The sequence below is a fragment of the Mastacembelus armatus genome, chromosome 8 (genome assembly GCF_900324485.2).
Source record: "Mastacembelus armatus chromosome 8, fMasArm1.2, whole genome shotgun sequence".
Taxonomy (NCBI): Eukaryota; Metazoa; Chordata; class Actinopteri; order Synbranchiformes; family Mastacembelidae; genus Mastacembelus; species Mastacembelus armatus.
Window position 1 is genome coordinate 10,793,099 of NC_046640.1, and position 21,606 is coordinate 10,814,704.

Below are 21,606 nucleotides of genomic sequence, written 5' to 3' on the forward strand. Positions count from 1 at the left end.
ACGAAGTAGTAGTTCTGTGTATATATACAATCAACACACAGGCTGTATATACATGCACATAATAAAACATATAGTATTACTGTTTCATATTTGGCTTCTTTGCTGAATGTGCACCTCAGAAATTATGTATTCTCACAAACACACAATTTTGATGTTCAGTGTTTTGTATATTGTATTGTTTATTTATGTAAAAATAAATGAGAAATATGTTGATAGCCAGTGAATTTGGGAATGTGTGTTGATTGTTGATATTGCAGTGACCTTTTTGTTTACATTAGGATTGGAAAGGATTGTATCTTTAACTTGCAGGTCTGTTAAAAACCCACACGTTCTCTCTTATGCACAGTCCTTTGGTATGGTATGAACACAAATGATGTCTTTGTACAGGGGTAACTAAGCTGACACAATGATGTATCCTACATACACACAAACACACACACATACACGCTGCTGCTTTTTGGGATCTGGTGGTGTCTTTGTGACAGAGCTCTCTGATCACCGTTTAGCTTTGAAAAAGAGAGAGAAATAAGATGAGAGACATCAAACTATAGCAGGAACACGACAGAGAGAGGAAAGCGAAAGAGAGGGAGCAGTGCTCCATCCGTCTTGTGTGGGTATGGAGCATCATGGCTGGCACTCTATCCATCAATGAGCGCAACATTAACTCTCTGGATCAGAACCAACATCCCCAGATCTTTCCATCTCTTCCCCTCCCCTCACTCTGCTACACACACACACCAACACACACCATTAGTATTCCACTACCATCAATGATAAACCTCAACATCCTCCTGTCTACAGTCCTCACACACATCAAAATCCTGTTGTTTTCTGTATTCATCCCAAAATCTCCCACTCTGTTGAAAATCAAAGAGGTATTTTTATATTTTGTATGGGAGTGCAATGAGTTTTTTCTCTTTTCTCCCCCTCTTTCCGTCTTTACACACCTTCACCACCTCAACGGCTAACCTCCTTAGGCCCTCCGATGTTTAGCTTGTCTCGATTCACCTCCTCTTTTCTCCTCTCCAGATCTCCCCTCCGCTGAGCTGCCTGATCTGCTCCTCTCTTTGTCTCTCTCCCAGTTGGTGTTAATAATTTAACTACTGAGCTGCTGCAGAGCTGGCTCCCATCCAGGCCTCAGATTGGCACTGTCTGTCTATTTATGACACTGTGTGGCAGCGCACATGTGTGGGATGTGCAAGAGTGAGAGAAAGACTTTGTGTGTGTGTGTGTGTGTGTGTGTGTGTGTGTGCGTGTGTCTGTGTGTGTTTGGGGAGGGTGAGGACGTGCATGTGTTTCTCTATTAGACTTCAGCCAATAGCAAATTAGCCTCCGAAGCTGCAAGACTGTTGCCCAAATTGAAGTTAGAGAGAGAAATGTGCGTTACAACCTAGATTGTTCCTCCAGATTTCAAACTGTAAGAATGAATTATTTAATTTACTATTAACACAACGTGATTCGTATTAATGTGTTGAGTGGGACACGTAGATGGATGGATACACAGCCAATCACAATAAATGATACTGTGTGAATAGCTGGAACTAGGTTTACTGGACTTTCAGGTTATGTTTAGTGTGATGTAATAGTAGTGGGTGTGATGTTTCCTATTCAAGCCACTTGGTAAACATATTTAAAATGATTTACTATTTTAAAATAATAAGGCTATTAAACTGTCAGTTACTGTTTTACAATCCAAATGTTCCTCTCATACTGATTTCATGGTTTTGGCATGACATTACTGGAAAATCAATTAAAAAATTAAAGCTAAAACAGCAGAAAAATACTAAATATGAGTCCAGATTATTTAGTTGGAAACAAATTTATAGGCTAGTTGAAGTGATAGTTTCGCTGAATTACAGGAAGCAGGGTGTGAAGAAGGGCAGAGAATAACATTTAGCTCTATGAAAGGAAGGAACAAAATGGAGAAAGTGGAGGACACATTCTTGAGGTCAAGTTAAAGGTCCTAAATTAAGGAGAAGTGCAGATGAGGAGTTTGACCTTAGGTAACAAATAACTGCTCAATGATGTGTACAAGTGTGCAAAATGTTATATTTCAATATGCAAAGGACAGTAGTGTCAAGAACTTTTTAGATGTTAAGTATGAATATAATTGGAATATGTTAGTTTTTCTCCACTTCATAATAATAGAATTTATTTATTTATTGACATTGTCCCAGTTTATCTAAAAAACATGTCCGGCTCAACCTGCCACCCTCTCTTCCCTAAAAGAGGGTAAAAAATTGTGTAGAGGTGTAATTGGTTCTAATTTTACCACCAAAATAATAAAGGACTATTTAATCAAAAAAACATTTCTTCATTCTGTCAACACTTGGCACAGTGATCTCAACAATTTCACCTGAGAAGACTATACACTCTACAGATTCAGCTGATCTGAAAAAAGAGGTGACATTTCTGAAGCAAGTGTGTGACATGGTGTGAATCTCGATGCCACCTCCCACACCTCTCACCCTCCTACAATCCTGCCCACAAGAGATCTCTGCTGGGTAAAAAAAAATCTGCGCAACTTAGCTCACGACGCTCATTTATTCATCTCATCGATCATCCTAAGAATCACCTGTCATTTTTTTGACATCGGTTACATTATCGAATAATGAATGCAATTTGTAAGTGCGTTTCCGCAGGCCTTTTTTTTTTTTTTTTTTTTTTTGGAGTTAACAGCTAATCCAAAGAATGCAAAGAATGGGGAACTTCAGACTTTTTGAAAGAAATTACCCTTGACCTTGATTCATTTATTCTTTGCTTGCATATACTTTTAGCCTTAATGTTATCTTCTGGTGTGTTCCCTGTGGTGTAACTACCAAATAAGCATTGTTTTCAATAAGGAGTGTAAGGATTTGTTTTGTTTACAACCAATCTTTGAAATATGTGTTTACTTAAAAAGCTGCTGTGGTGAATGAATGGGTTGATGCTATGGCATGGCCTTCTCTGGGATTCGTAGTAAACAGACATATGCAAGGCCGCCCACTGCTCCACCTTATCTAAATTTGATATCTCATAAGGGCCTTTCACACTTGCTGGAAAAACATAAACACACCACGAATGGCAACATGCACATGGAACCTGCACTGTCATTAATATCAGAGATGGAGGGAGGTCAGTGTAGCAGACGGTGCTTGTGGGTCTATGTGCAAGCATGTGTGCAGGCTTGCATGGCAGTAGATGTGCGCTCACATGTATGCGAGTGTGCATGTCAAATGGGGGAGGGAAACATGCATGTACGTACACACAAGCATGCACACCGGTGTTGACAGGTGGCTGTGGTAAAGAGGTGGTCCCTGAGCTGGGTTGTGCCTGTCTCTGGCTGAGAGAGAGAGGAATAAAAAGCTCCCAGCAGCTGTCGCCCTAATTCCTCTAACACGGTGCTTGTGCTCTGATTAGAAAACAGATCTGGCCTCTAATTTACTCCTGACACCAACTAATGCTCTATATCTCAATCGCTCTGTCCCTGCTCGCCCACTGGCCGGCCTGCCTGGACACACACTCGCACACCTAGTGGCTCAGATGGGACAAGAGACATGCGGGTTTAAAAGCACATACAGGTACACATAACAAGCAGCCGAGCATGACTGGAGAGACATGGAGTCCGTCTCAGGTGTCGCCTTAACATGGCACACTCAGACTGGCTTGTTCCATTCCTCTGTCGGCAAAAATAACTAACTAGGCCTGAAGAATGAGCGGTGGAGTCAAAGCAGTGTCAAAGCCCCTGTGTGTGAAACACTGTGCCACAAAAAAAAATGTGCAAATGTGATTAATCTACTAAATTTTATTCCTAAATGAACTGTAAAGCAAATAAGTTGTGGTTCATAACTTTTGTGACTTTTAAGTCCTTAAAATGAAGCTGCATCTGTTTGACAGTCCCATCATATACAACGGAGTTCAACCATGAAATAATTTCTGTCTCTTCTGTCCTATTTTATTCTGTACATATTCTTTTTAGAGGCTTTAGGATTACAAATAAGCAGAATTTCTCAAAAAAGAATAAAGAATAGTTAAGAGCAAGTTCATTCCAAACTGAGTGTTAGAAAAAAAAACTCAGGTCAGCAGTCTGGAAGTAACTGATACTATGATGTTATTACCATCCATCATTTTATTCAACACCTTCGACCCATGATCCCCACCTGACGGTCAGGACCGTTGTCCAGTTAGGCCTCTAAAACATACATTAAAATGTGTCTACCAAAATGACAAATACACACAAATGATTGTTTGGATGAACTGATATACATGTAAAATGTGACAAAGCGTCACAAGTAGACGCTGCTTCATTTTAAGTGGTTACAAGCCAAAAAGGTGAGTAAAGGCAAAAATGCCTCCCTAGATTTCAAGTATTTTAATGTTATTGGGATTATCTGGTATTTTTTGGATCAAATTCTGTTCATTTCAATTTATGGGAGGCAAAAAAAAAGCTGAAAGTAAAAAAGAGAGAATAAGATAGTTACATATAAAAGTAGTTTGAATGGACAAGTGAGAGAATGTAAAGGGACTTCAGTGTTGGCAGTTTCAATGCCAGTGGAGGAGGAGAGGCCAGCTGGGTGTCTGGGTGCCGTGACGGGGTTGGCCCAGCAGGGGGCAGAGGTGTGATGCAGGGAGTGGGAGGTGACAGCTCAGTGTCACACTGTACACAGGGTGTCACCTCACCAGGCTGGGAGAGAGAGACAGAGACAGAAAGAGAGAGGGAGAAAGCGGACAGAGAGTCAGAGAAAAAGGTGAGAGATCTGTCTCAGTCTGTATGTTTGTGTGTATGTGTTTGTGTGTGTTTTGAACATCGATCTATGTGAGGACTAAAGTTTAAGACCTTGAAGCTGAGGACATTTTGATCTGTCCTTCCACCTTTGTTGAGCGGTTAAGACTTGGTTTCAGGTTTAGGTCTAGATTAAAGTTAGGCTCAGTAAGTGCATTATGTTATTGTGATGAAAATACACCAGATGAGATACCAGATGCAACTGATAAGAAACAATCATTTCATTACATCAAATTCCACTGAATAAACATTAATGTCTGTGTGTGTTGCTTTGTAACACACTGCTACTGGGCTAGGTTTCTTTGTGCAAGCAACTGTGTGTTGTGTGTTTGCGTGCATGTGGGCAAAAATCCTCTTTATTTCCTCTTTCGTCTCTCTCTGTCCCCTGTATCTGTCTCCAGGGACTCACTTGGCTTCTCTCCCTACTTTTAATTCTCGTTCTGCAAACTGCTGCTGTCTGAAAGCAAGCTGGCAGCACACACACACACATATTCTTGGTTTCATAAATGCACCGGTGCAGCCTCTTTCAAACAGGCAATGAAAGACACCCACACATTCATCCCCACGTCCAGTTTAAATGCATCACACACATTTCTCTTTCACATCTGAAATATTGGATAGGAGCTCAGGAAGACATACAGAAAGCATCAGTGACATGATACAAGTTGAATTCAAAGAGGTAAACACAAATACAAGCACAGTGATGAAGGAGCAGGACGCTTACAGCCTCCCAAGAAATCTACACGCTCCCAGACACACACACACACACACACACACACACACACATTTCATCACTGACAGTAGCAGAGAGACAGAGACAGCGTTCCTGCCACTCAGAATACAAATCCGGTATGAAAGAAAACACGCACAAACACACTTTGAGCCCTTAAAACACAAACATAAATCAAGGATGTATAAGGACATGAACATTCCACAATTATTTGTTTATTTTGATCTCTAGTAGCTGCTAATTTAGTTTTTCAACAGGCATGATAACATAACTGTCAGCAGTGTTCACACAGCCACCCGCACGCATAAGTTCTCCAGCAAAAACATACATGCACTGACAGGCAGATGAGCCAAACTTCAAAAGCAAGAAATAAATAAATTACAGACAAGTCTGATAGGGATGAATAAATAACAAGAAGAGAGGGAGATGCAAACAGGAAGGAGAGACGCAGTGTGCAGAAGTAAAAGAGGAAGCAGAAAGGGAGACGCAGTGATTTTTGGAAAGAGGCTGGAGGTGCAGGCACAGAGGGAGAGTGTCACGCACAATCTTGTTCAAATTAAATTGGCATGCAGGGGCTGAATGGCAAAGACGGAAAACACACTCCGGAGATGGATATCCATGTGTAAATGTGTGTGCGCTGCAGGTAGAGCCAGCCTATGTAGAAAGACACAGTGTGACGCTGAGTGACTTGCTTGTCTTTTGAGTTTCCTTCACTCTGTGTCTTTTTTTTTTTTCTTAATTATTTGGAGAAGGGTGTGAGTGTGAACGCAAATATGCAAATGAAACGGTTATTATTGCATTGCTCATCAAGCAGCGCGGAGCAGACATTAATAGGCTGATGAATATGCATGTGAATTTGTTAATTAAGTTAATTATTCTGCTGAAAATGCATTCGTCTTCCAAGGACATCTTCCCCAGGATTCCAACCTGCTCCACTCATTAGTCATGCGATATTTTACACTGGGCACTGGGACAAGAGCGAGGGAAGGGAGGGGCAGGAGGGGCCACCAGGGTTGATGCGTATACAGTATAAGGGCAACATGGATGTAAGTCCAGTTAAGAACAGCAGTAAGAGCCTGAGAAAGAGATATAATGGTATTATAATGACGCCTAATCATTCATCAGTTCTTCAAAACTCAAGGGTCAGTGAAAGAGACAAAAGCACCTCACCCAGTTACAGTAGGGTGTACACACTCCTAGTGGCCAGACGTTCACTCCATCTCTGCTTTTCTCTTTCCTCTCCAGTAATTCCCCCTCTTCACTGCTTTTCCTCTAATTGCTTATTAAAACCCTCTTAAATGAACTTTTTGTGCCAACTTTCCAACACATTAATTAATTGTTGTAGCCAATTAAGTGTCGCTGCGCAAATGAGCTTCAGCACAAATGGTCCTGCAGGGCCCGTCCACCCCCTCCTCCCCACACTCCCACCACCACCACAACCACCCTCCTCCTCCTTCACTGACTGCTTTCCCAGCAGCCCCTCTGCCCTTAAAGCGGCAACATCAACACAGACCCACACAGAGAGAGAGATGATTATCTTGGCTTGCTCGTGAAGCTCATTGAATCCAATCAGCAATGAGATGCTGAGATCTTGCAAAGGTACTATGGGTCGTGGAAGTGCAGCATCATGCAAAGGAGTCAGCGTATTTTTCCATTAAAGCATTTTCCATTATTGTTTACTGATGGAGCAAATAAAGGCAAACACTTCAGTGTGGGTGGAATTTATACCAAAGTAGTGATTATTATTGTTTCTTGGTGACTTTATAGAAAATCAACACACATCTGGTCATTTCAGCAGCTTCCTAAAAATCCTTTGGTTGGTCTGGGTGCTGTTGAGCGATCAAGAAATAACGAGTGTGTGTGACAGCAGTTTCCCACAAAACTATAAAGTGAGAAGAAATGGAGGTGGTGTTATAGCATCAATAAAGCATGCTGTTGTAGCAGTAAAGCATAAATCACTGCTGGGATAAAGTCAATCAATTTTCGAAATATCACATAAATAAAGATGTAGCCATAAACGAAATGACTGACATTAAATTTTGTTTGATAGAAGAAAAAGAAGGGATCTGATGAAGACAGCACAATTTGCTGGACTACCCAAGATGCATTCATAATTACATTTTTTTTTTTTTTGGCTCATCTATCAGGAGGAAAGGGTGTAAATATTCAGGTAAACTGACTGATAGATTTTTTACATGTTCGGTTAACAATTTAGCTGTTCTTTGCTAAATCACTCTGCATGTGTGTGCGTGCGTGTGTGTGTGTGTGTGTGTGTGTCTTAGATGTGGGACTGTGGGAGTCCCTGTCTCCTCTCACTGAGTTTACACTAGTCACTGATCAAACAGCCTCAGTCATCAGACTCAACATCAAACTCAACATCAAACCATACCATGGCTCAGAGAGACAACTGCGGCCCAGATTTGCTGCACAAAGGACCTACCACACACACGCTTGCATGCAAGAACTCATGCACATTCTCATTGCTGCAAACCCAAAGACTGGCTGAAAGACAGACACACACCTGGCAATTTAGAGCAAGGGATATGTAACTTGGTTTAAAGAGTCAAACTAGAGACCGTTACCACTGCAGACCATAATTTTCCTTTCAAATCAAATCTGGAAAATTATCACATTAATCCACAAAATCCATCAATGCTCAGTTCAGTCAAATGTTCCTTTCAGTGGAAAATAAAATAGAGGGTTAATTAACTTGTTTCCTCAAGACTCACTGCTTGCTGTTCTTGATTGTCCATTATAATCTTGTCTCTCCATCCCAGTTTGCCCTCTTCTTCTTCCTTTTGCTTTCTGGGTGAGTTTGCTGCCAAATAAAAAAAAAGAAGAACCAGTGGAGACTAATTGATTAGCCGGGCGTTTTAGATAGGGTCCCTAAATTGTTCCCTATATGTGGCAAATTGAAAATTGGTCATGTCTCTAACCCAGACTTCGTGCAGCAGAAACTATTAATGCCTGCTAACAATAGTATTTCTTGTACCCAGAAATTCATCAGCATTTTGTTGTAGTGTGCATTTCTACAGAACATGCATTTCTTTAAGTGCAAGTCCAGGTCTAAGCAGATGTGTGCTGTGAAAGCTGAGACTATGGTAAGGGATGTTGTAAATATAAAAATTGTGCTTCAACAATCAGCTTCAATACAGAGAAAATGACTTGCAGTGATACAAAAATACAATTTCATGAATAAAATCTGGCAGGAATTGAATGAAATGGACTGTCAGTCAATTCACTATTTGTAGGGATGTCCTCCAAAATTTGCTGTAGCTGACTTTGTAGCAGTGGCATCCAAAATGGAGGCTCTATTTCGATTGCCACTGTCTCTGCCATGGCGAGTATGTGCTTCAGACTGGCAGCATGGCACATTTATGGGCATTCCCCATAAGGTGCCTTTCTGATTGATGGCACAGCCTCGTGCACCTCCCTCTCTTCACTCCTCAGTCCTGATTTATTCGTCTAGTCTCTGTGACTTGGCACAGGCATTGCCCACTACTTCTCCTGTGGAAACTCCCTGCGGGCACATTCACTATTATATGGAGTCCCGATGGGCAAAAGCATCAGACAGAAACATACACGTACACACACACGCTGCAGCTTCTCATCTCGATCACACTGGGCCTGTGCTAGAGGGCAGGTGAGCCTCCCACTGCCTCCACTCTGAAAGGATCTCTCACCCAGAGGGCTCAGCTGCTTGGTGGGCCAGCGGGGTAAGCGGCTCTGTAAGCCTGCCAAGTGAGGAACTGGTCTGGGTATGCATGAGGCCAAACCTAGCGCACACAGACACAGACACAGACACAGACACACACACACACACAGTCTGCATGAACCATGCAGGCTTCTGTGTTTGCCAATCTGAAGTTTATGATCCTTGTCTGGCTGTCAGGATCTTCATAAAGAGATCAACCCAAGTGGTGAAGGAATCAATACATAAATATAGGCAGTATGGAGGAAACTAGTTTAAAAAACAGTGAAAATGAAAAAGGACAGAAACTACTAAAGCAAACAGAATGTCTCAAACATTTCTTGTTTGAAATGTAATTATGGATATTTATTTTAAAAAATATTTTCATGAATTAAATGTCTTTAGTACAGTTTTATCCATTTTACCTATGCCTCTTGTATGATCAGTGAATTCCCTTGCTTGTCAGGTCTTTAGTCCAAGTAGCCTGCAAAATGAAAATGAGCACACATGAGTTACCAGATCAAAAGTAATACTAGAAAACCAGTCTAACTTGTTTTAGGCTTTGCTGCAGCTAAAAACTTTAATCAAGACCTTGTGGAGGCCTAATCCTGTGGACTTCCTGTAGATTGAGCTACAATATGAGTGAATGTCTACCATCTAGTGGCCAATTCGGAAAAACATTCAGAAACACCAGGAAAGACAATTCGACTGGTCGCATAACTTCCTTTAATAAATGGAACCAAGAAAACACATATTACAAAATATTCTTTTCTCTTTACAGACACATCAAATTATTTCTCCTCCCTTTCCTTTTCCAAACCAAAAAACTGAAACAGAACAATGGACCATTATTTTAATCGTCTATCATTTCCTGATGTAGAAAATAACTGCACCAAAAAAAAAAAAAAAAAGAAAAAAGAAAAAAAAAAAGCTTTTGTTGCACAAGTCGTCAGGAAGGCGAGGGACAGACATACGTGAGGCTTTCAGAGGCCACCAGGTAAAGCTGAGAATCCGTTTCTGTATGTATGTATCTAGCTTTATACTTCAACTAGCAGAATACTGTGTATTATGGAGCAGTCCGTTATAATGTGGTGGTTTTATCCATATTTGAGACAGGAACATGAGCACTACAGGCTTAGGCTTGTTACGACAAAGATTTACTGTATGTAAAGGAAGGAAAACCTTCAAGTGGGCTAAGAACACATTGCAGTACAATTCAGTTGATGACAAATGGAATATCTCGGGGAACCTCAGTGTAAAATTAAAAAACAAAGAAAAGAAGAAATGCAGAAGCACGCTGTCATCGGTGCCATCCAAAGCTGAAACTTTACCCACACTAGGCTGAGATCATTCAGGGGTTGCTGGGGTCATAAAACAGCCACAGGCTGAAAGCAGGTGAGCTAGCCAGCATGTAAGCTTCAAGGAAAAACTCGAGATCCCCCAGTGTTTTTGTCAGTGTGCTCATACCCATACACAGCATCTTACGTTCAACAGCATCGTCACAGACGTCAGTCCAACACAGAGTAGAGGTCGGCACCTTGACTCTTGAAAACACTCACATCTTTAAGTGCAGTAAATATGACAATCATTTGTTTTTGTGGGGGAAAAAGGGAAATCACAGCTCCATGGCACTCAATTTGAAAGACACAGTTCATTCAAGTCACAACCGTCAGTGGAGAGGAAAGAGCAAGGGATTGGCAGGTGGTGACTGCCCCTAATTTGACTGAGGTGGGACTAACCCCTGGTCTACATACATCCGCCACAACAACACATGACAGTTTGTTCAAAGGGCAATGTCGTTCATAACCATTCCTGAAAAGGCCCTTAATCTTTTAATCAGACATTCATTTTTAACAATCTCTTATCCATCTTTCACTACCTGCTCATGGTCCAGTGAGTCATAATCTGTAGGTGTCCCTCAGCCTCTCCCTTCAGGCCAGGATTGCTGGTCCCAAGATATCCAACCTTAGTCTCACCAGAGAACTGAGGGTCAGCGGGCAGCTCCATGGGAAAAGCGGAGGTCCTGGTCCTTTGGGAACTGTGCTGTAGTGGTAGGAGCAGCAGTCACCAATCCTGCTGGAGCCTCAGCTGCAGCTGAAGGTTTAGGTGGCGAGTCTACAACCCAGGGTGGTGGGGGCTGTGCCCGGGCTGGAGCATCCACAGCCGGAGAAGGGTTCTTGCTGCGCTGAGAGGCCCCAGCTTCCGAGTCCTGCTGAGAGATGAGTTGGAGCAAGGCAGCTGCCACGGCAGGACTAATGTCCTGGCTGGGTTGGGTTTCTGACCCGGCCTGCTGAGCGTTTCCAAGAAGAAGAGCAGATGGAGGTGGCCCGGGTGGAGAGGGTGGACGCTGCTCACCAGTTTGGGTCACCTGGTTTGGCCCAAGATCTTTCCTTTTTGATTTTGCACCATCTGAAAGGGGCAAACAACACACAGGACAACATATTAGGCATCAAGAAATCTATCACAGTATACACGTGTATTCAACATGCTGACTATCTTTACATGCCTGTGTCATTTTATTTACCTACATATAAGTAAAAATGTTTTTAGTCGTGAGTCTGATAAGTTATACAATGTTGACATTCCTACCTTCACCACAAGAGGGAGGGCAGAGCACTAAATGCATCTTCACATCAAGCATAATTTACAACTATTATAAGGGCTGACATGAATTATTGCTGCAGATAATCACGACTTTATGAACTTGTAGTAGTTGTGTAGAAATAGTACAAAAACATCTAAAAATAGTTACACCTATAGTCAATGTTACATCTGGCCTATATAAAATATGTAGTCGTGGACCTATTCAGCTAAATCTATTGTTTTGAACAAACAAACATAAACTTTGACTAGTTATCCCCCGATGTTAATAAAACGCATTGAAACTGTTTTTTCACTGTACAGATGCAAAACCTAACCAGTCAGAAATGCATTAATGTATGCACAACATATGCAGCTATATCTGTATTGATTATAATAAAGGTTTAGTCTATTTTTTTTTTTTTTCAAAATACAGCAATCTTAAGACCAGTCCCGGACCCAGGGTGACCCAGGTTTTCAGAGACCTTGACATGCGAAATAATAGGACTTGTTACCATTTCAGTGCCAGCAGCACAGTCAACTGTTTTATTCCATTTGCTAATCAAATTTTTTAAACTAACATCTGAGCCAGAGTGAACAGTTAAAAAAAAAATAAAATAAAATGTGTGACAAAACCAAAATTAAAAGAAACACATGCAGGTGAGGTCTAAAGATTCAAAACATTTATTTTCACTTGATAATTTATTAGACTTTCTTCATAAAAAGGCTGACATTACAGACTACTTAAAGCGTTGTTGCTTCCTGTGAAGAATCCATGAAAACCTGCTTGATAATGAAGATGAAGTGAGCAAGAAAAAACATGTGCAGAAGTGGGACAGATACAGAAACAAGGACTGTGAGAAAGAAACAGGGAAAGGGGAGACACGTGGAAGGGAACAATACAGTGTGAACCACTTTTCCCACTCAATAACACTACACTTGCTTGGGGTTTTTATTGATTACACCAGTAAGAGATGTCCATGTGCACCAAACCTTTGCCTAGTAGCCAGGGTCACATGAAGACAGACGTTTTTCCAGGTTTTATTTTTGCAGGTAATAAAATGGTCAGTGGTGAGTAATGTGTGTTTTAGGAATGTCAGGGAAACATGAAAGGGAGGGGGAAAGCGGAAAATGTCTAATAGCCCAATTAATTTGATTCATTTTTCATTTTACTCATTTTATCCAGTAGTCTAAATTGATTTTAACTTGATGGAGTACAGAGGAATCCTGAGTACCAAATCTCGGCCAGCTTCTGTTTTGTTCTCTGCCCTGCTCTCCTCCTACTTGCAGTTCCCAGTGTTTTCCACCTGACCCCTGGTTTCCCCCTGTTTTTCACCCTCTAAAGACTAAACCCAGACTTGCCCTTGCGATCAGTAGTAGAGGCGGACGGGCCGCGCGTTAGTGGCTCCTCAGACTGGACACCATTGCTCTCGTCGCTTTGCTCCTCGGTTTGAGGCTTGATGATTTGGCTCAAAAGGAGAGCCAGTAGGTTGGCCTGGTCTTCCTGGCTCAGCGAAGGGTCTCCGGATGTAGGTGAGAGCTCTTGGGGTTCAGGGGGTGGCTCTGGGGGCTGGGGCCTGGTAGAAGACTGGGCCTGGTCCTCTTGGGCCCCCTGGTGGTCAAGGGCCTCACTGAGGGCAGACAATGACTGGCTCAGACTGTCTGCATTGGAGAGGTTGAGGATCTGGGCTACCTGGGGCAGGTTGAAGTCTGCCTGTCCCTGGAGGAGGTTCAGCAGCACAGCCAGCTCTGTCTGGTTCAACTGCTCTGCAGCAGCTCCCAGGCCTGAACACATAATCAGAATTCAGACTATGTAAATGCAGTACTGTGCAAACAAAAATGATCCTTGACCATTTCTTCCACATGGCTCTAAAGCACTAAATGACTTTTTACTTGCAGGCAGTTCAACTGTATGTCAGCAGACAGCACCCTGCCATTGTTTAGGTAAGAAAGTAGTGCAGAATAATAGAACACTGAGAAAATACTGCTATGTTGGGGCACCCCCATGGCCCATCTTTCTATTAGTATCTCATAAAGGGCCTCAAAATCTGAAAAATGTTCATCTAAATATAATATGAATATTTCCTGTGGTTATCCTTCCATCGGTGTCAGCTAAATGTGCAATTCTTTCAGTCTTTTATTGGAAAAGCAGAATACTGAAATGTGAATACAATGTATATCTTAGGTCCACGTGTCTTTCTGGTAATACATGTCTGTTACCTGACAACTCACTCTCTAAATTGGTGGTGGAAGGGGGTTTTCCAGGTGGAGGTGGAGGGCCTGCAGCCGGGCTGGTCTGGGGCCGGCTGTTCTCTCCGCTTGAGGTCCCTGTTGCATCTTTCCGGGGCACTTTGGGCACAGACACATCTTCTGGCAGCCCGCTCTGACGTGCACGCCGTCTCTTCTTACTCCACAGCTCGTGGCAGTCTTGGTGGTGAGGAAGACTGGAGACAGTTACAATGTTATTTTAATATGATCTTTTGTTTTGATATTCAGATTATGTGAAGGCAGAGTCCGTGAGCTACTGACTCTGGTGGTGGCATCTTGCTGGGTTCCACGTCACACAGGAAGTCACTGTTGAGAGCCTGCTCTGATGTGCAGCGTCGTGTAGGGTCGAGGGTCAGCATTCGGTCCAGCAAATCCAAGGCGGGAGCAGGTAAACTGTGCAGAGCAGGAAAATGTTTTAACTGTCGAAACCGACAGAGTTGACCACAACTGCTTTTTGGAAAAGTAACATGGCAACATACAAGGCAAACTCCTCCCGTAGTCGCCGCCTGTACTGCTTCTTGGGTTTCATGGTGTTGAAAAGAGGAAGTTTAATGACATCAGGCCAGACTGCAGGACATGGACTCCCACACAGACGGCTGAGGGACAGGACAGAGATATAAAACCAGTGGGTAAGAAATAGGGATGTGGTGACTGGATATTTGTGTTTGGGGAACGGCAGCCTACCTGATGAGCTCTAACTGTAAAAGTTCCTGGTTGGCTTGAAAGATAGGCTTCTTTGTAAAGAGCTCTCCCAGAATACACCTGAAAACACAAATGTCTGCCTAAATCACTTTTGACTTAATAGGTTACATTTCCAATACTACACATCCAAACACATGAAGCTTTCTACTTACGATTTTGACACAAGAAGCAGCAGGTGAATACAAAAGAGGAGCGTAGAAGCAATTTACATAAAACAGTCTGCTGCTAAAATCCAAGTTTAAATTTGACAGCAGAGCACACAGGTTCACAGAAAGCCATCTATCTCACACCTGAGTGAACTGAATCTCCCTCCTTGTGCCCACAATGCCTCAGACATCCAGTTTGTTTAAAATGCTGCCAATACATTGGCTTACAATGCAGAAAGGAAGATACTTTCAGTACATCTGTTATGTATTTATTTGTTCTGTCAAGCTTTCCTCCCAGTCCATAAAACAAAATCTCAAAGCATAACTATCATATGTACAATGGCAGGGTTTACCATAGGCGGTAGGAAGCTTTCACTACTGACAGGATACTGAATATGAAGGAATGAATATGAGTCATCTTTTAAAAACAGACTATTGAACTTTCATATTTTGTCATCTCTCTCATTGAAAGGTTGTGTATAGTTGAGTTTTCCATACTACATAAGAAAATGCATAGAACACAAAAGTAGGTAGGTAATACAACAAATGACATAAATGCGAATGGACAAATGTCTCCTGTGACACTGTCATACTCACCCGCAGCTCCAAACATCAATGGCAGGAGAGTACCTCTCCTCTCCCAGCAGGAGCTCAGGGGGACGGTACCATAGTGTGATTACTTTATTAGTGTACGGCCGACTGGGGTAAGAAAAGAGGAAATAGACTCAAGAGACATTCGCAGAGCATAAAGATTTCAGCTCTAAGAGGAAGCTATGTGTAGAAGAGACAGCACCATCTAGTGGACAGATTTAAACTGCTGATGAGATTTAATTACTGCTTCAATCATCATAAACATTTTAATCTCACATTTAAATCAAGTAGGGACAGAGAGGACAAAACTCTTGCCTTACCTTTCCTCTGAATTGTAAAGTCGAGCCAAACCAAAGTCAGCCAGTTTGATCTGACCTCTGAACACAGAAAAACACATAAACAGCTGAGTTTTGATGGAATGCTACCATGAGATAACACATTGAGAAATCACTGTAAATAACCTTTAATAAAAAAAACTGAATACAGAAAAAATCCCTTCTCAGTGGCAAAAGGCTAATGCGTGCATGTTTTGCTCCTTACCTGTTGTTTAGCAGGATGTTGGAACATTTGATGTCCCTGTGCAGGAAGTTGTTCTTATGGCAGTAGTCCAGACCCTCCATCAGCTGGCGCATGAAGCTGCGGATGTGCTCATGGGAAAACTGGACCAGGCCCGACTCTAGCAGGCCCATCAGGTCATGGTCCATGTACTCAAACACCAGGTAAAAGGCACCTAAAACAGAGGGTGTGTTCAGAAATCAGAAACTATTACAAAACAATTTTAAAGACGGGCTGCTGAAGTGAATCAGTATGATGAGCGAATTTTCAATTATATTTACTTGTCATATACATTAGTATGTTTAAGATGTATAAGATGGCGTTTTCTGCTCCTTAGGCTTAGTATTATATTTTCAAATTACCCGGCCCTGGCAGATAATTTATGACTTTTACCTTTATCCTTCTTGAAGTCAAGAGCATCTTGCTTGTCGGTGACAATCTCCTTCATGTTGACAACACTGCGGTGTTTGAGCTGGCGCAAGATCTTGATCTCTCTGATGGCTGTGATAGGGAATCCTTCCTTTTCATTGTCTAAACGCACTTTCTTCAGAGCCACCAGCTCACCTGGCGAGTTTGCAGAGAGCATTTAGCAAAACAATTATATTAATGACTTCTAAATATAAAACACATCTTAACAGCATAGTGACCAAAGTCTAGAGAGTATTGTCTTACCGGTGTCTTTATCCTTGGCCTTGTACACCTGGCCGTATGTACCCTCTCCTATGATGCCGATTACATCAAATTTATCTACACAGCGTTTACCCCAGTCACTCTGGGTATGTTTGCGCTCACCATATCGTGGGCAGCAAATCCTGCAAACAATCGAAAAGAAGACAGATTAGACCTAATACGGGATTAACAAAAGGAAGATTGGAAGTGGGCGAGTTATAAAACAAACTTACTTTGGTCTCTTCTTAAGGGCTGGCTGTGGTGGTGGAGCAGCCTGATGGATAGGGGACTGTGGGGGTGATGAGTCACCTCCAGCCAGAGTGGGTGGTAAAGGAAGGTCGATTAGTGATGGCCGGCTGCGGACCTCCTTCTCCTTCCTTGATAGCCTCTGAGGAGGGGTGGACTTCTTTGGGCTGACATTGCAAAATAAAACAGATTTTAGACAAATGTAACTGTTTAAAGAGACTGGGGAGAAGTAGAAACTGCTGAGCTCGAAAAGATGGAAACCACTGTGCTTGGGAGTGTGAGCCTTGGATCTTAAAGTAACATAAGCTTTATGTGTGTGATGATTTATAAACAATGTAAAAGACAAGCAAAATCCAAGTTATCTGCATTGTTCATGATACAAATTTCCCCAAACTGGATTCAAGGTTATCAAACATGGCAGCAGTACAGCAGCTACAGAGTGCGTAACTGTGGTAAAGTGAAATGAGATGCCATAGTCAATGACGCAGGCATAAAGAAAAAAACATTTCCTTCAGGTTTTAATCTCCACTGGAAACTGAAGATACAAAACAAGCGTATCACTTAGATCCACCTGTGTCTTTATATTTCCTGCGGCACGACAATGATCATCATTCACTAACAACAAAAGTCTAAAATAATATTCTTTCATCACGCTTTACTATACCTTAAAGTGACGAAACATTCTAATTGTGCTGGATGTGAATCGTGATAAGTAGATAATACGCAAAAACAAAATAATTTGAGTGACGTCTTATGATATAACACCTGAACTGTCTGCTGGCAAATGTGGCCCCATTTTAAGTGCACACATTAAAGTCACTGGCACTGTATGTGTGCCCCAGATGGTTGTGCTCACCTGTCCTGAGTGTTTCCCAGCAGTAAGGGTGGTAAAGGCAGCGGGGGCAGAGTTGATGTCTTATGCAGAGTGGTCTGGCGGACGGGGCTTCGAGTGGTAACTGGAGCAGGAGATTTGCCCTGGGATGAGGTGGAGAGTGTAGGCGGCAGAATACTTGTTTCTTGAGGAGGTGGCGGTGGTGGTGCCTGGGTGGCTAAACCAGGTGGCACAGTAGGAGAGGGCTGGGCAGGAGGAGCAGGAGAGGTGGTAGAAGAGGCGGCCGTGGGCACAGTAACCAGATCATCCCTACTGGGAACATCCTGGGGTAACTGTGCGGGTGGTGGGGGCTGAGGTTCTGTTGCTGCTGCCAACTCTCTTTCTGGCTGTGGAGCCTCAGTTTTAGCAGGCCGCAAGGAGGAGGAGGAGCCAGCAGATTTTTGCGCTGGGGGCGGAGTGGAGGCACCAACACTGGCACGAGCAGCCGCCTCAGCAGCCTGGCGTTCCTTCTTCCTTCGGCTCAGCTCTGCTCCCAGGCTGGAGTTTAAAGGCAGGCGGGAAGAGGGGGGTGAGCGGCTAGTTGGCCGGCTGCTGTGGGAGGTGGCTCCTGCACCAGCAGAAGAAGTATGCCTCTTACTCCGGGAACGAGAGGAGGAGCGACGAGATGAATAGTGTAGAGGGGAGCGACTCCTGGAGCGGCCTGAGCGTCTAAAAACAATGCCACAAACATTTTAGATTGCACTTAAGTCAGAAGACAAAACATGTTGCATGCTTTCTGAAAATGCATGAAAAAAGGAACAGTCTGTAGTCTCCTGAAACATCCTCCTCCATCACAAGACAAAATGGCACTTGAACACATCATAATGAAACAAACAAAACCACATGGGCCTTTTGATTCAGAAAGTAACTTAGGCTAAAATAGACACCAATGAGCCAACAGTTTAACAAATGTTGAAGACCTGACTGGATCTAAAACTTCATAGTTAACTCAAGTAAGAGAGTTTGGCTTCTTTCTTTGGTTTAACTCAATTTTAGTTAGACACACCACACATTTACTCAAAATAAATACAAAGCAAACTCAAACTAATAGTAAACATTAACAACTTTGTTAAAAATTGCTTAAGTTTTAAACACATTTCGACACATACACATACTATCTTGGTTATTCATTTGGTGCAAGCAATCTGTCCACTACACTTACAAATCTGAACTTATATGTGGCTCCACTCCTTCAACAAAATGTGGCAGCTACTAATGACAACAACCTTTGTATGATGAGATAGTGTTACTGACGAAAATATGGTTTACTAATCTTATTAACTAGGGAAAAAGTTTAGTATTCTGACCACCAGGTACCGACTATACATGTGATCAATACAAAAAGTGCACAGACCAGGACTGCTGTTGCCCAACCTCCTCGACCGACTGACATTTTGCTCTGCCCAAATAAAATGGCAGTAATAAAACTGCACCCTCACCAGTTTATTTTGACATTATCTTTAAATATTTTCCACCTCAGCCTTTTTGTCTGTGGGCTGGCTGCTTGGAAACTTCAGCATAGAGAACATTTAGTACATCCTTATTCTTAAAGGCAGCTTCCTTTCAACTGCAAATAGTTTACTGGAAGGAGAAGGCATCTGCAGGTTCAACAGGTCTGTGACATTAAATTTACAATACAGGTTGCTCATGCCAAGGCATGTTTCAGAACTACGCGAAATATTACCACATGGGACTTTATAGGTTAATCGGTCCTGGTCTGAGATCCTAGAGTTCTGTGGCAACATTTGTCTCTGACTGTGGGTATAAGCTACTAATTTTTCAGACCATGTTTCCTAAAGGGTTTTTTCAAGATTTTATGGTTGCCCTGCAGTAACTACTCACCGAGACATGGGGCTGGTGCTGGAAGACCTGCGGGTACCGTATGGGCTGATGGAGCGTCTCCTTGAGTAAGGGCTGCTGTCCCTCTCATAGCTGGAGGACCTGTGCCTGCTGCCATAGGGGCTTTCTGATCTCTGTCTGCTGCGGCGAGACATATCCCCATAGGGGCTGGGGCTTTGCTGGGCCACCCTCCGCCTGGTGTAGCTGTCATCTCCTTGTTGCCCATACCCACTGCCCAGGGGGCTCTCGCTGCCAGTCCCTCTTCTGGGACTGGGCGTCAGAGCAGAGCTGGTACCCTTTCTGCGAGGGCTACCCCTAGCTGAAGACTTGCCCTTAGGGCTTGACTTGTGGCTCTTGGAGGACTTGCGGTGGCTCCTGTCTGCCCGGTTCCTCTGGGAGGAGCTGCGGCTGCCCTCCCCTCGGGCCTCTCGTCTCTGCTGCCTGTCTTTGCGAGACTTCCCTGAGCGGCTGCTCTCCTTGCTGCGAGATGAGGATGTGGAGGAAGTAGTGCTACCTACACTGGCTGCAGGCTGTACCTGGGAGGCGAGCATCAGCTCCCCACGTTTAGAGTCGCCTTCTGGTTGGACCTGGCGCCTAGATGAGGATCCTAATGAGGCAGCTTTCTCCTTGATCTTTCCGGAGCTCACTTTCTCCCGGTCCTTGCTGCTCTTTTTCTTGAATCCATGTTCCCCATTTCCAGATTCTCTAACTTTATTAGGGTCCCTGGACTTTTTTCGGGAGTGTCTGTGCCCCCTGTTCTCTCTAACGCCAGCTTCTCTGCCGATATCGTCCCTGTCGTAGTCTGGTGAGGGCTCCAGCCGGTCCCCGCCCCCCCTCTCAAAAGGCCTGGAGGACGGTGGGTCCGAGAAAGTGTCCGAGTCGGAGCTGATATCGTCGTACTCCACCAGAGGCTTCACCGTGTTGACACCAGGAGGCGCCGTATCGCCGAGGGTAAAATCTTCGGGCCCCGGTGCCGCCGAGAATTCCCGATTAAGTTTGGCTGATTTATGCCGTTTGCGTTTTGAAGAGGAAGAGGACATTGAGGATTTTAGCTGGACCTTACCGTCTTTGCTCATCATGACTCCCGCAGAGGTATGAGTCGGGGCCTGGGTCTGGTGTGGCACACCGCTGTTGCTAGATTCCGGCTTCCTCTTGGTCCCATGGTGGCGGTCCGAGCCAGGCATCCCTCACGCCGGCCTCGGTACCTCTCCTGCGACTGGGCCTCGGTAGTCCAGACAATTCATTCACAGGAGAACAGTCGCTCCTCCAAATGCCCCAAAACAAAAGTGTTACCAAGCAGAAACAGTGAAAGAAAACACACAACACAAACACACCAGGCCGCTCACGTCCAGTCCTCCTCAACGCCAATTCATTCCGTCGAAATCGCCAACAGAGTTCGTCAAAGCCAAAGCATGCCACGGTGGTTTTCCGGTGCCGCGAAGTATGGACTCTGGATTAAGTCAGTGAATGAAAAAGATCCAAACCAAACATCGGAACATTGTGGTGTCGTCTCCGTCTCAATTTAGCTAGCTCTGCTAGCTAACGCTCGGCAGCTAGCGAGCTGACTCGTAAAAAAGAAAAAAGTCCCTTTGTGAAAGCTGTCCTTGTCCGGTGCCAAGTTTAGTAAAGGTGTTTTTATTCCACAGAATAACGGTCTTAGCACTTAGAAACAAGCAAATGCCTTCATTAAAAGACGCTCGTTTCTCGAACAAAATGAAAACTTGACCCGGTTGGTACTGTTTACATGTTCCCTTTAATGTACGTTTTATCCCCTATAAATTCAATAATGATTAGAAATCATAGTATTTTCGTGTGCAGTAGATGTTCCAGTTTATTATCAATTGCTCTGGGAATCAACCAGGCCTATATTTAGGGCGATGCTAGTGGATTTAATATCACCCACAGCCCTAGCTGAAGGAGACTACAAACGCCATTGTGGCTCCTCCGACTAGCAAC

The 21,606-nt window shown here is 43.4% G+C and overlaps 1 protein-coding gene across 3 annotated transcripts; it reads right to left on the reverse strand.

Moving 5' to 3' along the window:
- Positions 1–4,458: 4,458 nt before the first annotated feature.
- Positions 4,459–21,606, reverse strand: cdk12 (cyclin dependent kinase 12). Of its 3 annotated transcripts, XR_003296658.1 has the most exons (17): positions 19,654–21,606; positions 17,797–18,480; positions 16,928–17,107; positions 16,698–16,837; positions 16,419–16,589; positions 16,011–16,200; positions 15,791–15,847; positions 15,477–15,578; positions 14,716–14,793; positions 14,511–14,627; positions 14,293–14,424; positions 13,984–14,207; positions 13,126–13,548; positions 11,063–11,592; positions 9,609–9,667; positions 8,222–8,310; positions 4,459–4,663 (listed from the first exon to the last, which is right to left on the reverse strand). XR_003296658.1 is itself a non-coding variant. In XM_026324386.1 (14 exons), the coding sequence occupies exons 1-14, from the start codon at positions 20,832–20,834 to the stop codon at positions 11,174–11,176; spliced, it is 4,086 nt and encodes a 1,361-aa protein (XP_026180171.1). In that variant the 5' UTR covers positions 20,835–21,606; the 3' UTR covers positions 10,907–11,173. The 3 variants fall into 3 exon arrangements, 2 of the variants coding, with proteins under 2 accessions (XP_026180171.1, XP_026180170.1); XM_026324386.1 differs by lacking the exons at positions 4,459–4,663; positions 8,222–8,310; positions 9,609–9,667 and having other exon boundaries at positions 10,907–11,592; positions 13,996–14,207; XM_026324385.1 differs by lacking the exons at positions 4,459–4,663; positions 8,222–8,310; positions 9,609–9,667 and having other exon boundaries at positions 10,907–11,592.

Excerpts from the sequence above, each read along its gene's own strand:
- cdk12 (XM_026324385.1), bottom strand. The coding sequence starts at position 20,834 with ATGCCTGGCTCGGACCGCCACCATGGGACCAAGAGGAAGCCGGAATCT. Across the intron at positions 15,848-16,010 it reads AACATCCTGCTAAACAACAG|AGGTCAGATCAAACTGGCTG; the intron begins GTAAGGAGCAAA and ends TTCTGTGTTCAG. Across the intron at positions 14,794-15,476 it reads ATTGATGTTTGGAGCTGCGG|GTGTATTCTGGGAGAGCTCT; the intron begins GTGAGTATGACA and ends TTGTGTTTTCAG.